We start from the raw sequence: 16,812 nt of genomic DNA, 5'->3' as shown, positions 1-16,812 counted from the left end.
ATATTGTAGTTAATTTATTTGATCATATTTTATGCGTATGCGTACAATATTTCATTCGTAGGTCTGTGTGCACGTTTTTTTCATCAACTTATACCGTTGTGCGTGCATATACCGTTTGTGTTTTATGCTAATATAATATATTTTGTTCTATTTATTTTTCTCTATTAATTATTCTCTATAAAATTTTCTCTATTTATTTTGCTTTATTTTTTATATTTATCTTAATCATTTTGCCTAATCTGTGTTGTAAATCATTTGGCGGTTTTATTGCAGGAGCAACTAGTGGTTAGCGCAAAAGATTAAAAAAAAAAAGAAAAGAATGCGGTAAAATGATTTTGTCGAAATATACGAATACATTTCTATCCAGTTGCAACATTAAAAAAATAGAAGCAAAACATACATGTACGAAAATCCAACGTTTCGCGGGATTATGCGTTTTTCAGTTGGTTAAAAAAAAAAAAAAAAAGACAAAGTCAAAATTAAAATTAAAATTAAAATCAAAGTCAACAATAAAGTTAACGTCAGTATCCAAGCCAACTACAGCGTTAAACATGAAAGTGTAAAAGCAAATAATTATAAAACAAAACAACAAATGAAGCTGAATGTGTCTACTTGGTAATTTACACTGATACTGAATTTGAATATTCTAGAATAAAATCTTTGCGCAATTTAGAATCCTCTCCCATGAGGGAATTTATCATATTATTCGCTTTTATAGCATCATTCACTGTTACCCGTATTAGTTTCCTCACTCGTGGATTCATTGTTGTATTCCACAGTTGATCGGCCATCATTTCGCCTAACCCTTTAAATCTTTGTATCTCATATTTCTTCGAAAAAGTAAATAGCGTTTTATTATTGACGAGTGCGTCGGTATTACTTTCATTAATATTGCCACTGTTGTGTCCAAGTAGGGGTATGTCATTGGCATTTTTTTCCTCGTCCATTTGCTTACATGAAAAAAGTGGTGTGTGGTTATAATTATCATCCATCTCTTTCTCTATACTTGAAGTAGCATTCTCAAAAGTAGAACTGACAGTAGTAGTAGTAATGGAAGTACTAGAACTAGTTGTAGTCGCCCTATTTTTCTTCTCGAAAGAAGCGGATGCTTTGTCCTTATCCAATAACGCCAATAGGGCGCTTAATTCTTCGTCTGAATAGGTATGAATAATATATCTTGAATTTTTTGCAGTAATATTAAATTGTTTTGTAACAATTTGTTTTATAGAATCATCGAAAAACTTGTTATACGTAATTTTGTACAACGGTGGGCACGCAACATACACATTTCCATTTTCTATAATTTCCTTTTGGAATCTATACAAAAAGGTTAGGAGCAATATACGTATATGTTCTCCATCTACATCTGCATCAGTCATAATTATTATTTTCCCATATCTCAAGGGGCTGTCAAAAAGGGTATTTTTCTTTTTGTTTAATATAGAGCTACTACGCGAACTGCTGGACAGTATATTGTCATTTCTGCCACTCCTTAAATCGTATTTTTTCTTTATATCTTTTTTCCCCTTATTTAAAATATTAGTACTTGCTCTGGTACTCTTGTTGATATGACAATTTACACTCAAACCAATAGCTGTAATAAGAGACTTTAGTTCAGTATTTTCGAATATCCTCTTATTATTTTTAATTTTTTCCACATTCAATATTTTACCTTTTAAAGGAAGTATAGCTTGAATTTCTCTATTTCGTGCCTGTTTTGCGCTACCTGCAGCACTATCCCCTTCTACAATAAAAATTTCATTTCTGCTTATATCGTCACTGATACAGTCTACTAACTTACCCGGTAAAACTGTTGAATAATGTTGACTATTCTTTGATCGTATCATATCTCTCGCTGCCTTAGCTTCTTCATCACTGATTTTTGCTTGCAATGCTTTCATATAAATAGTGTTCAATAAATTTGGTTCAAAATCAAAAATTTCGGATAACTTTTCAAAAATTATATTTTCCAGTACTGACTTCAAACAATAGGAACCTAGCTTACTTTTCGTCTGACCTTCAAATTCTGGATTTATCATTTTAATGGATAAAATAGCTGTTAACCCTTCTCGTATATATTCACCAGGTATATTAACAAAATTCTTTGTTGCTTCATTTTTTTTAATATTAAAATTTACACTTTTACTAATTGCATATTTCAGTGCATCAACATGTGTACCACCATCTATTGTATTTACATTATTTACAAAGCTGATAATATTTTCATTATATTGGTTAATAGACCATTTCATTCTTAAATCTATATATATATTTTTTTGAAAGCATGTTATACTTATTACTTTATTACTATCTTTAAATAAATTAGTTTTGCTTTTTGTTAAATTTTCTATATATTCATTTAACCCTCTCTCATGTTTTATTATTTCGTAGTTGTAAAAATTCAGTTTGTTGTAATCACCAATTGGTTCTTCATGTGTTGGTTTTATACCTCCACAAGTATTGTCATAACTTCTGGATCCATTTAACATGTTCCTGTTCTCATTATTAGTTTCACACGTTTCGTCCTTCGGATCACATGCATTATCTTTTTTTTTATCGTTTAATCCATCATTAGATTTAATTCCTTTCAGAGGAACAGAAGCTGCTTCGTTTGCACTCCTTTCGTCATAAAAATAAAAGGTAAGTTTGTCATTCAAATATGCCAACTGGTGAATCCTATTTTTAATCAATTCACTATTATGTTTTATGGTATTTTTAAAAATGGTGCTATCAGGTTTATAGTGTATCTGTGTTCCCCTTTTATTTATTGGGCAGTTACATACACTTAATTCTTTTTTAACTTTTCCTTTTTCTAATTCTATACTATACATTTTATTATTTCTGAAAACTTTTACTTTCATAAAACTGCTTAACGCATTAGCAACAGATAAACCAACACCATGCAGACCTGAGGAGTATTTATATTTTTGCAGATTTTCTTTCGTTACTATTTTCCCCTTCTTTTCCTCTGCCTTGTTACTACCATCACTGTTGTTAGTTTTTCCCTTATTGGTTACATTTGCTTTTAACCTTTCATGTATCAGAATGTTCTTATTTTCCCCCCCTTCAGAATCTGCATCTGTCTTTTTTCTGTGTGCTTCCCCTTCTTGCATCTCTGAGTCATCATCGAAAAATTTTGCACCGGAATGTAATACCGTCAAGACTGTTTCCAGTGCTGACTTCTTCGTTTTCTCATGGATATCACATGGTATACCCCTTCCATTATCTTCTATAGTTACACTTTCATCATTATGAATTACAAGTTTAATTTCATTGCATTCGAAGTTGTTATATTCATCAACCGAATTATCAATAATTTCAAATAACAATTGGTGTAACCCTTTCGTGTCTGTATTACCTATATACATCCCAGGTCTCTTTCTTACGGCTTCAAGACCCTCTAAAATTACTATGTCTTTTGCATCATAATTCATACAACGAAAATTGCGATTATTATTATATTTTAATAATACCCTTCCTTTTAAATTGTCAAATCGTTTGTAGTTTTTTAAGAAACAATCTATTCTTTTTTTGGCTAACTTTCTTTTTGAAAACCGCACGTCATACTCAAAAGAAGGATCACTCTCTTCTTCTTTATTTAACTTTTTTTTACAGAAATTCCACCATCTCAAGTACTTCGAACCTCTTGAAGATTGCGCCTTTCCTTCAGTATGCAGCAAAAAATCTTTTACAAGAAATATCAAAATGGCAAACGATTTGATAAATTCTATATTCATTTTTTTGTACTCATTTTTGCGTTCGCTTGATTTGTTCGAATGTTACATTAGTACGGTTCGTACGTGTGTTTTGATAATACATTTAGTTCATTTTTTTTTTTTCACTTGTTCCAGTCATTTTTTTCAAACATTCTTTTGTTCAAGTTTTTGTTCATATTTTTTATGGATTTTTATTCAACCAACCTTTTTTTTATTGTATTAAAGGCAAAGAAACGAAAACCAAAAAACAAACAAAAAAAAAAAAAAAAAATATATATATATATATATATATATACATGGGAAAAGGAAAAAAAAATTTACATCTTCAAATACACTTAGGTTTTGTATTTAAAAGTAGAACTTTTTTTTGTTTTTTTTTTTAAGCGTTTTTGTTCTGGAAATCAGTTACCACTTTAGGTATATTTTTTCTAAGTTAAATTGAGACGGCAGAATAAGAAAATATAATCAGAGCAGATAAAAAAGGAAAGTTGAGAACATGGGAACATAAAAAAAAAAAAAAAAATTAAATAAATAAATAAATGAAGACCGAATAATCAAAAAGTTACTTTATTTAATAGGTTAGAATAAAAATTTAATTAAATAAACGAAAAAAGAAAAAAAAAAAGCAGTATGAAATAAGTAAAAGAACTGATCTCTTTATGTTAAAAGAAAATTTACGTTAAAGAAATATACCTATAAAATCCTTGCTATGGCGCCTTTATGAATGTAGTACTGATACAAATAAGGGCATAATAGAACAATGAAATAAAATAATGATAGTATCCTACAACTATTACATTTGGTTTGTACGTTTCCTTAGTTTATTCTACTTTTTATTTTCTAATAATTTCCTAATTTGTTAACTGCCTTCTTTTTACATAAAGATAAAAAAAAAAAAAAAAAAAAAAAAGACTTAACGCCCTATAAACAATATACTTCAATTATACCGGGAATAATTTGAAAAAATTAAAATATAATACTTGAATTATTGGATATTTTTCGGGTTGTAATGATATATATAATAACTCACTGGAAGTAATAATGTTATTATGACCCATTTTTTATTTCTTCATGGAAAAAAATATACTCAAGTGATTATAGATTATGGATTATGAACAAATGCAATTTCAATATCGTTGTATTTATAAATGTATCTTCAATTTAATTGTGAATGAAGTGTAAGTACATCTTTGCACATATCATGTGTATTATAAACGTATTTATACTTATAGGCATATATACATTTATTTGTTTGTTTGATTATATGACCATCTGTTTTTTTCTCTCCGCGATTAGCCATTTTTTTTAAAATGTCTTCTAAAACATCGAAACATGCTGAACTCTGCATAATGGTAAATTATACTTGACGCAGATTTTACCCATTTTAATTTTTTTTTTTTTTTTTTTTTTTTTTGTGAAGAGTTAATCTTTGCTATTCATTTGCAATTCATTGCTATTCTACTTTATCATAATATATTTTATTGTTATTATTTCCTTGTTCTTAAAGATATTAGCACAATAAATGGATGTTATTACCTGCATTTTTTATATTTTTATTTTTACCTTGTGTGCAAATAGCATGGACCCCGCAAAAAAGGGAAACGAAAACTTTCCTGCAAGAAATTCGACTGAACGAGCAATAAATTTCGATTCAGCATATCCTTCTTTTAACATACATTACAATTTTGAACCGAAAGACTGGAGGAATATAGAATTAGTTGAAAAGGAAAAAAACGACTTTTTAAATAATATAAAAAGAGAAATAGGATCAATGGAAGAGGATAAAATAAAAATAAACTTTGTTTTAAATATTCAAAAACAGCAAATAGAAGAATTAATATTTTTAATAAACCATATTAAATACACTATGAAAAACAATAAAGACGAAGCAGATGAAGAGGAACAAGAGCTTGAAATGCCTCAATATTTAAGGAGCGGTAATTTTAATAATAGTAAGGCTGATAACAATAAAATGGAAGGACTTTTCAACGAAATAAATGATTATACATTAAACAAATTTCGGTTAATAGAACAAGATAACTTTTATCATAATTTGGCAGAACAGTGGATTAGCTAAAGGTAAAATATGATAAAGAAGAGAAAACAGAAAAGTTTCCTAAATAGCCGTAAAAATGAAAGGTTGTACTACATGTTTGCTTATGGACATATACGAACGTTGAATTATATAGAACATTTTATTCCTTATTTTTGTAAAAAGTTTCATACGAGGCATTGAGGAGAAAAAATATTTCATCTGCGGATGGACACAAATCGTACCTATATATATACGTACTAATTTATTAATTTAATAATTTACTAATATACAAATTTTTTTTTTTTTTTTTCTTTGTTTGTTTATGAAAAATCTGAGCATTCAGGCTTTTAAGGTTTTTCGTTTTGTTTTCGTTTTCGCTATTGCTAATTTCTTGTAACACACATATCTAATAGTGAACCCCGGGAGGAATAACAGTTCATCTGTAACCAAAATTTACTTAAATGTTTGTTTTACTCATTACATTTGAAGGATTACAAACATAATATTATAAAAAAAAAAATAAAATAAATATATTGTTTTCCGTAAAACAAAGAAAATTTGAAGTTAATAAGTTTTAAGAAGGGAAAATATATTAATATTCAAAAGAGGAGTAATAATAAAGGAACAAAAACATAATTATGTGCAGTGGCAATGGTAATGGTAAAAGGCTAATGAAAAAAAAAAAAAAAAAAAAGGCGTAAAACGGTGTCTGTAAATATAAGTAAAAAGATACATACGTTGTTAATAAAGGATAATTAACAATCATATTAAAAAAAAAAAAAAAGATAAATAAGGCAAAGATTATTGCTATACGAAACTCATTTTATATTACAAAATTAAAAAAAATATATATTGAAATACGCAAAAAGGTGATATCTCTTTATGTATACGTCTTTGCGCGCATATGTAAAATGCATTTAATCGCGTTCAAAGAACATTAAGACAACAATTACAAAAAAAAAAAAAAAAAATACATTTAATTTATTATACAGAAAAAAATTAAAAAGGCTTTTTCTACAAAAGATTGTATTAAATAATTACCTACTCTAACATCAAATGCGTCATTATTTTACATAAAATTAACTATATCGGATTTTAATATAAAGATATAAAACTACTTGTAGAACTATAACCTCATATAGTACAAGAAGAGCAATGAGGAGAACATAAGTGGTTGTAAAATGAAAAATTACTGTACAAAATATAATTACTATAATTGATATAATTAAAAAAATTAAATTAAAGGAAAAAATATATTTGAAATGTAATATAGGTATATTATTATCATTCACTTCATTATTTAATATGGAAGCAATAGTCCTCAATAATTCATCTTGCAAAAATTCTTTATTACTATTATTATTTACTAACCAGTTAAAATCTCTTTCTTCTTCTATTTTTGCAGTACCTGTTTTACATATTGTACATAATAAAGGATCCAATTTATTTAACCCTAATAATTTAGATCTTAGCGAACTTAACTTTTGTGTTTTCCTCCAACTAAACCAGCATTTCTTATGAACACATGCTGTACATAACGAACAGCACGAAAGCAAAAGTGAGTTTTCCAATTTTTTTTCTAAGCATATAAAACAAAATAACTCTGCTTTGTCTTCTATGTTGTTGCTCTTTCTGGTCAATTCCCCCTTTAGTTTTACCTCTTCACTTAATTTGAAATAATCACCACCCATTTATTCCAAAATGAAAAAAGCAATAAAACTGCACATATGCAGTTTCATATGTAAAGCAAACATAAATATATATGTATATACACGCATATACATATATGCATACATATGTATGAAGAAACCGCAAGGTACATTGTTTAACTTATTAATTTATGTTAAAGTATTGTTGTTACTTCTTTCCACTGTTCAACATTTTGTACGAAGTTTGGCTATAATCACAATGTTTTTCCAACAAAAAAAAAGGGAGTAAAAAATGGGAATAAAAAATGGGAGTAAAAAAAGAAATGAAAAAAAAGAATAAGAAAAATGCTCATAAAATATTATTACATTAAAATTGTTAAGGGGAAATTTAAAAAAAAAAAAAAAAAAAAAAAAAATACAATAAAGAATAAAGAATACACTTTATTTTTGAATATTTATTAAAAAAAAATATGGAAGGATTAAATATATACTAATTTCTTGGCAGCGCTATGAAATTACGGAGATAAAATTATGATTTTTTATCTACTACTGAATTGAAGTATTGTAGTGCAAATAAAAAATATTTAAAACATTGCCATAAATAAAATATATAAGCACCATGGATGATTGAAACAGATTCGCCATTTAAAGCATATTTTAAGAAAAAAATAAAAATTCGAAATATGGGAATATCCATAAATATTGCATTATTTCGTATAAATAATTAGCAAAATATTTGTTGAAAAAGATAATATATATGTATGCAGCTCTTCCTCGACATCTTTCTGTAATTCGCTTAACACGCCATTCGGCAACTACAGTTTGAAATGTGAATGTTACTGAAAAGAGAATAAAAATGTTAAAAGAAATTGATGGTACTTTTCATTTTCCTTAACATCGCCTATATGCAAATTCAGTAATATTTACGTATGTATAAAAAATATTATTATATATATATTTGCAAATTTACATGCAAGATACAAGGGGATTATAATTTTTGTTTACATTTAAATATGAATAACATAAATAAATTTATTTTTAGTGTACACTTAAAAAAAATTTTCATTTTTATACTTGAATAAAAATAAACATACTACATTTTAGCAGTTTTGGCATACTTTTTAGGGGTTCCAAAAAAAAAAAAAGAAAGAAAAAAAAAAAAAATCGTATAACCTAACGTCATGTATCAACAGAACATATGCACACTTACATATGTATATGCATACAAAACTATTCATAAACCCAAGAATTTTTTTTCTTTTAAGCATAACACTCAGTGCCCCCTGCAAGACTAGCTCATTTGAAAATGATGCAAACAAATGACGATAACAATTTCCCATAATGCTGTTATTTTGTACTTATTAAGAGGTACCAAACTGATGGTGCTCATTAATTTTCATATTTAAACTGTTAATGCATTTATATCATATCAATACATATAGGCCTGCTTATGTACAAATTTAAAGGTCTCTATAAGTACTAGAAAATCCCCCCACTTAGGTATTCCAAGACTTGACGATTTATTAATAAAATGAACATTATGTTATTTTATTAGTTTTGTTTCGTTTTGCCAAAAAAAAAAAAAAAAAAAAAAAAGGGGAAAAAAAAAGAAAAAGACATTGGTAATAATTATGAACCATAACTTATATTCCACAATGTCGTTATAAATGTAAAGTTATATAACCTCAATGGATAAAAATTGTATACTTCATAAAAAAATTTTTTTTTAATATGCACTAGTATTAAAAAATATTTAAACAAGAAAATTAATGCACTTAATAATACGGGTACTTACATATTGCACAAATATACATATATATTCTCCCATTCATTGACAGATTAAAAAAAGCATGCATACGTACAATGAGCACCTTTAATTTGAGAATTAAATGTATGCAAGTCATCGCTTTAATGTAGATATATATGGAGTGGAATCTTCAAAAATTATTGTGCACTCAAATATAATATACGCACAACATTTTCATGACATAATTTTGTGCCTTAATAATATAGGTATATTTAAAAAAAAAAAAATATAAATTAATGGAAAAACTAAATAGCAATGGAACAACTAAATAACATTGGAAAAAAATAAAGCGTTTTTGCATTTTTCGTAAGTGTAACATCTGCAAGCACGCAGTACATTTTTACTTTATCGATTAGACGCACTTCATGGTTTCGTATTCAGTAGATACATACACATAATGTTAAAGACAAAACTTGAAAATATAAAAAGCACAAAGAAGAATTAAACGCACACATCTGATGTGTGTGTGGACGGGAAGTAACAATAAATCAATCCTTCCATGATATCGAGACGATATCACACAGTAATATTATACATAACACTTGTGCATATTTCTGTATAAATGATAGATAGCCATTAATTACCTATTGTTTTTCATAATAACATAGAGGGAGTTATTATTCCGGGGTCCTCAACTACAGCGTACTCAGCGAAATTTTCCTTATGATCAAAAGAAGGAAGTATATCATTATGAATCAAAGAATCAATTAAGACATAAAGTTCAGCATATGGGAGATCGGTAGGTAAAATACATCGTTGTATATAATCACCAAAAACGTTTAAATAAGGAATAATTTGTTCTTCACTCTTTATTAACGTTAAATAATTTAAATGATGTTTTATACATATTTTATACATGTTAATATTATTATTTAACATTGGTATATTTAGTTCTAATATAGTTTCTAAATCATGTAAAATAAATAGTAGTGCATCTCTACATAAATTTATTCTTGCATCAGCACCTTCAATATCATTACTAGTATCATTATCTATAGTATTATTGTTCTCATTCTTAGTACCATTGATAGAATTCATATAGGTATTTTTATATTCATAATTACTTATATTTTCTTCAGAATTCTTTATATTAACTTTATCATCCTTTGACCAACTATCCTCATCACTATCTTCATTAGACGGTTTTTGTGAATTTCGAAATGCAATAGCTAATTTCCTTGCACCTTCAAAACCATATTTATTAACAGAAAAAATTCTTTCAATTCTTTTACATTTTTTATAAGCTTGTCCTACCCATCCCATTCTCTGAGGTGTAGAATTAAACCATACGCCTCGAACTTTAGGCATATTTTTACTCATAGATAAATATTTTAATCGTAATTCTTCAACTGATGGTCTACTTGATTTAGATGCTTTACTGACACAATTATTGTTACTATTACTTTTCTTTTTTTTATTAATAAATCGATCCCATACTTCTCCTCTTATTCTAGCCTTTTTCCATTCAATTGCTAATCTTTTGGCTTCTTCACATCCATGTTTTTTAACAGCAAAACTTTGAGCACATTTGATACCATTTATTTTATGCTCACCAAACCATCTTTGTGAATTCTTATCATAATATACACCTGGTATTCTTTTCAATTCATCATTTTCTTCTTTTACCATTCCCCCATCTTGACCATCTCCTTTTTTGGATACATTTTTAATATAACTCTGTGGGTTATGCGTTGGACAGTTTGCTAATGTACATATAGTAATATCTATTTCGTTTTTTATCACTGATCCTACAGGGTTTGATGTTCCATTTGACATATCATTAGAAACTTCGTTGGTCAGCTCGTTCGTCAGTTCGTTTTCCATTCCGTTGGTCAAGTCGCTTGTCAAATTGTTCATCGATTCATTTGCCGTTTCCTCCTTTTCATTATCTCTTTTTCCATCCTCGTGTTTTACGACGCTTTCATTGTAACTCAAGTTATTATTCGGAGCTTCCTTATGAGTATCGCATGCATCCTCCGACAATTTAAGCGATTCCGTGCAAAGAGAATTGACAATCTGCTCTCTTCCCTGGAATCTGCTCACGCCTTGGTAATTGCTGTAGCTGTAGTTGTTATTACTATTCATATTAACATTACTATTACTATTACTACTAATGTTGTTATAGTTACTATTACTACCATAATCGTTACTGCTTCTACCCTTGCCGCCTTTAACGTCACTACTTATGTTCACCTCATTGTGGTAATCTAGTTGCTCTCCCTTCACTCGGTTTAAATTTATATTTAAACTGTTGGTCCTATTTAGCAAAAATTCTTTACCTTCATTCCCACAATTTTTATTATGCAATGTGTTCTTGTGTAAATGTGATACATCGGGTCCTTTATAATCAGAAAATGATGAAATATTCCTTTTCAAAAATAAACTTAAAAATGTGTTATTATCATTATAACTTTTACTTTTAAATAACATCTTCTTTTCAAATTGAACATTTCTATTCCCATAATTATTTGAGTTTTCTTTCATCTTATCTTCATACCCCTTTGATACTTGTCTTAAGATATTTTCCCATAATAAATCTTTATTATTCTCATCAAAATTATCACTAGTCATATGATATGTTAAATTGAGACTACTATTCATACTAACGTTAAATTGATGTGCTAACTGCTGTTGTAATTCATCTTGTGTTTCTATTAGCGTATCCTCTTCCTTTTCATGATTTTCTTTCTCTTCTACTTTTTGTTTCTTTTGATATATATCCATACTACCATTTCTCATTGATTCATTAATTATGTACTCATTATTCAACGCTGCCTTTGGAGTAGCTTTATTATCTACCTCCATTTTATTTAATAAATTAATAAAATGCTGCTTATTCCTCTGGTTGATGTAATGCTCATTACTTAAATCATTGTCAATAACTTTAATATTCGAACCATTTATATTGGCTTCGTGAGGAGTAGACGTATTATATAAATCCGCTACGTTACTCTTATCACATCTTCTCCTCTTTTTATCGTAAGAGTTATTGCCATTTTTATTTATGTGTGAATTCGTTTGCGAGTTAACGTTTAAGTTACTAGGTAGATTTTCCTCCATGGGGTATTTATTGGTATACGTATTTGATGACCAATCATTCACGCTGCAATTATTTGAACTAATTTTTAGATTATCATTGCTATAACTACTGCTTGTGCTTGTGCTTAGCAAATTACTTGGTAGATTCGAATGCAATTTGAAGTAGTTATCATTACTGCTATTTACATTACTCCCTTTCATAATATCAGACATATACATTTTATGCTGCTTTTCATTATTCGATATATCTCTATATTTTTTATTACACATATCATCCGAATCGTACTTCTTAATATTACTTAACATTTCATGATTGTCATAATAATTTCGTACATGCATTGATTTAATCTCATCATCATTCCCCACAAAATCAATGCTATCACTATCCGTCCTACTTTTACGATAACGTAATTCATCCACAATAGCGGAATATTTGTTAAAATCATTTTCATCATTCTGTGTCTTTTCGTTCATAACTTCATGTGAATGAGAATTGGACATACTGCAGATATCATAGCTATTTCCACTGCTACTATTATACACAGAGGCTCTACCTTGTATATTTTCATTAGCCCTTCTTCTATTTCCGTCAACTGCTTTTCCCGCTTCATTTCTATTCATTACTATTTTTCTCTGCTCATTATTACTATTCCATTCATTATAATTAACGGAAAGCTTTATTTTCTTGTAATGATCATTATTTATATGGAATTCTTCTTTATTCATTCTGTTAGCAGCACTGTTTAATTCATCCACATATTTTACATCATTACTGTTATCATTATAATTGATTACATTAATTAAATTATCATGATTATCATTCGAATGACGTTTTTCATTATCATATTCTTCGTCATAGTGCAAAACTTCATTAAGCTCCTTTTTATTACCTGGCATGTTCGTATACTTTTTCGCTTTTTTATTCTTACACTCCTTTACACTATTGTTTTTTACATCCTCTTCTTTCATATTTACATCATAATTAGAATTATTATCATACGCATCATATCTTGCATGGTTTAACAAATTATGTTCATGTAATTTAATTATAATGTCCTGTAAATTTGCATTGTTTTCTAATAATTCCTTTAATTTATCTTTTCTTAACTCTTTTGTTGTTTCATCATTATTAAGTAAATTCAATAAATCCTTAAAATGGTATTTTCTTTTCTTCTTCAAATTATCAAAATGAGCAAAATTCTTCAACCCATGATCGCATTCCTCACTTCGCATTGCATTATGCACTTGGCTGTGCACTTGGTCCCTATTCACTTCATCTCCAATATCACATAGTACATCATTTGTTACCGTATTTAACGCTCCCCTCTTAACACATGGATGATGCGTTATATTTTGCTTTTGTACCTTCTGTTCGTTATAAAATTTTTGCACATTTTCGCTTTTATTCAAGCTCATACAGCTTACCAGCGCACTCAACAAATTTTTTTTTATTAACTCATCTCTATTACCTCCATTTTTCATATTTAAAAGGCCTTTATATATATCTTCATAATGAAGAGAATATAAGTCATTCTTATTTTTCGAAAAATCATCTTCCTGCACATCATTTCCGTTTATCTTATGCGCAATATTCTTTTTTACGAATTTTTTTTCTTTAACTTTTTTTACTTTTTTCTTTACAACCTTCATTTCGTTATTATAATTTTCATTCCATTCACTACAGCAATTTTCTTCCTCTTCGATAACCTCTTCAGTCAACTCTTCATCTATTTCGTGCTTACTATCCTTGTTAATGTTTATCAGTTCATCCTCAGTCTGCTCCACCTCATCCTCGATGTATTCTTCATCTGCCCCCCCCCTTTCTCCCTCTTTACACGTTCTAACGTTATAGGTAAACGATTCCTCAGATTGCGAATTAACAGATTCATTTATTTTTTTGTGGTAAATTACAGAGTCATCTATATCTACCTCCTCATGAGCATCAACAATGAAATTCAAATTTTTATAGGATTCTTCATTTCGTTTTAAATAGTCAAAATGTTCATCACGTATATCTTTCAGACTTGATGAGTACATATCGTTATATGATACATTTTTCAATAACAGTGAATCATGACTATTCAGTGATGTATCCTTCTGCTGTTTTTCTATCCCATTAAATAACAATGTTTCATTCGGGTTTGCATTTTCAAGTTCATTAGTATTCTTTTTGTTATAATTATCATTGCTCTCCTTGTTATACATTAAATAATAGTTGTTCTGACAGTTTATGTTCACTAGTTTAGAACCGCATATTATATCCAAACTTTTCTTAACATTTTTACTATCATTTATACCATACTTATTTTCATATACATCACTAGTTGAGTATTTACTGCTCATTGAATTATTTTGATCCCTATTTGTTCTCTTCATCAAAGAACTATTACAACTTGACGGATCGTCGATCGCTTCATTCGCGCATTTAGTATGGCCTACGCTGTTTGCTGTATTATATTTAACTTTGCATAATTTCTGTTTGTCATAATACCCATTATCTTCAGTTACATAAACATCTTCATTATTTTTGCTGCTGCAATTCCTACTAATATTGCTACAGGTGTTGCTACTGGTATTACTATTGCTACTGTTATTCATCTTTTTGTCCTTCTTACTCTTGAATGCCTTTTTATTATTCAAAATGCACATCTTATTATTACTACTTCTTACTTCACATGTATTTTCGCTATGTTCTCCACTCAACACCTTGTGTGAGTTTACGACCGCATTCTTTCTATTTGAACAGTTATTAACTGTATAGTTACAATAGTCATAACCGCTTAATGAAGATTTCATTTTTATATGTTCGGACGTTTTTAACATATTTTCCCGAATATTACTTGATGAAGACGATGACAATGAACATGATGACTTGATCATAATTTTCTTGCACCTGTCATTTAAACTAACATTATTATTATTTAAAGCAAAATTACATGAATCGGTATCCATAAGATTGTACGCTTTGTCCGTATACCTTTCCTGATCTTTCATAACATGATCACTACTGGTGCGCAATCCTGGAATCTTCTTACTGTCTCTATCATTGATCAGCTTCTTATTCTGTATATTCAAATTACTACTGTTTCCCCTGTTACCGCAATTATCACGCGCAGACATGCCATTATTTTGACCACAAAATTCTTCTTTCTGATCAACTCTGTTACTTGTATTGTTACTACTGCCACTGGTACTAGTACTACTTCTTGCGTTGCTTCTCCCTCTACTTACAGTACTGTCATTATTGACGCACTTAAGTTCTGAAAACACATCATTGATCCCATTTTTTAAGTGGTTCACGTTAATGCATTTGTTATACTGCTCTGCTGATGATTTATCATTATTTTCTACATTTTTATTTAATGTTTGTAAATAATTCTTATTATTTAAAACCTTTTTTGCTATATCATTTTTAAAAATATTATCCTCTTCTGAAATCATATGAATATCTGTATTGGCTACATTGACAAAATTATTATTATTCGTATTAATCTTATTTATATTGTGCAACATTTTATCAATATAATCCTTATTGTTATATTTAACAACATTTGATTCACTATTTTGTTTGTCTTTTGAATATATTTTTTTCTTTCTACTTGTTAATATTTTATTAAATGCATCATTATTTTCAGGTGCATTTTTTCTGTCCATGTAATCATTAACTCTATTATTTTGTTTGTGTTGATAAGCAGCTGAATGTTCTTGATACATGCTATCCACCTTGTCTGTAAAATTAGATTTGTCTGAACCATAATGTGATACTTCACAATTATTTTCTTTGCCTTGCTCATTTTGTATATATCTACCAATAAACTTTGTATCCATTTTTATTTCACACTTTTCCTCATCTATTATATTTATTTCACTCACGCTTGAATGGGTATTACTTGGAACCATTTTACTATGAAACGTTTTACCATTCATATTGTTACTGCTGCTGCTATTGCTGTTGTTACTGCTGCTGCTATTGCTGTTGTTACTGCTACTACTATTGCTGTTGTTACTGCTACTGTTATGGACGCTACTATTGCTTTTGTTATTATTGCCGTTATTACCGTTATTGCTGTAACTACTACTACTACTACTACTGTTGCCTTTGTATTTACTCTGTTCCAATTTAGCACCAGCATTAATGTTAAATAACCTTATCAGAGACTGATTCACGTTATTACTGAAGTTAATTTCATTATATTTACTTGAACTGTCATAATTCTCAACTTGTGTTTTGTTCCCATATATACTACTGCTATGTACAGTATCATGTGAGCCTCTTAAGTCCCCATCATAATCACATTCATCATTTAACGTTGTGCTTCTTCTATCACTATTGTTCTGTCCATCATCATGCATTCCATTTTTATTTAGTACATTTATCAAATCGTATGTTGAGTTATTATAACCATTATTTCTTTGTTCATAATATTCAGGAAAATATAAATTCCCCTTTTCTTCATAACATCCATTTTTTGTTTGATTATTGCTATTTGTATTATACCCATCCCTTTTTTTTTTTATCTTTTCATTCTTCGATAATTTTTCTTTTGCATTCATTTCATAATTCAT

The 16,812-nt window shown here is 28.5% G+C and overlaps 4 protein-coding genes across 4 annotated transcripts; 1 reads left to right on the top strand and 3 right to left on the bottom strand.

Moving 5' to 3' along the window:
* Window positions 1-620: 620 nt before the first annotated feature.
* On the bottom strand, window positions 621-3,737 carry GyrB (DNA gyrase subunit B, putative; the record flags this gene model as incomplete). The annotated part of the gene is made up of 1 exon (XM_029008329.1): window positions 621-3,737. One exon carries the CDS (start codon window positions 3,735-3,737, stop codon window positions 621-623), a length of 3,117 nt encoding a protein of 1,038 aa, XP_028864630.1.
* A 1,501-nt stretch (window positions 3,738-5,238) lies between these two features.
* Window positions 5,239-5,793, top strand: PmUG01_14073600 (conserved Plasmodium protein, unknown function; the record flags this gene model as incomplete). Its single annotated transcript, XM_029008328.1, has 1 exon — window positions 5,239-5,793. The coding sequence occupies one exon, from the start codon at window positions 5,239-5,241 to the stop codon at window positions 5,791-5,793; it is 555 nt and encodes a 184-aa protein (XP_028864629.1).
* Window positions 5,794-6,830: 1,037 nt separating this feature from the next.
* On the bottom strand, window positions 6,831-7,442 carry PmUG01_14073500 (conserved Plasmodium protein, unknown function; the record flags this gene model as incomplete). The annotated part of the gene is made up of 1 exon (XM_029008327.1): window positions 6,831-7,442. The coding sequence occupies one exon, from the start codon at window positions 7,440-7,442 to the stop codon at window positions 6,831-6,833; it is 612 nt and encodes a 203-aa protein (XP_028864628.1).
* Window positions 7,443-9,801: 2,359 nt separating this feature from the next.
* On the bottom strand, window positions 9,802-16,812 carry PMUG01_14073400 (transcription factor with AP2 domain(s), putative; the record flags this gene model as incomplete). Its single annotated transcript, XM_029008326.1, has 1 exon — window positions 9,802-16,812. One exon carries the CDS (start codon window positions 16,810-16,812, stop codon window positions 9,802-9,804), a length of 7,011 nt encoding a protein of 2,336 aa, XP_028864627.1.

The sequence above is a fragment of the Plasmodium malariae genome, assembly GCF_900090045.1.
Source record: "Plasmodium malariae genome assembly, chromosome: 14".
Lineage (NCBI taxonomy): Eukaryota > Apicomplexa > Aconoidasida > Haemosporida > Plasmodiidae > Plasmodium > Plasmodium malariae.
Note: the sequence above shows the minus strand (reverse complement) of the source record. Positions and strands in the feature narration are given on the sequence as shown.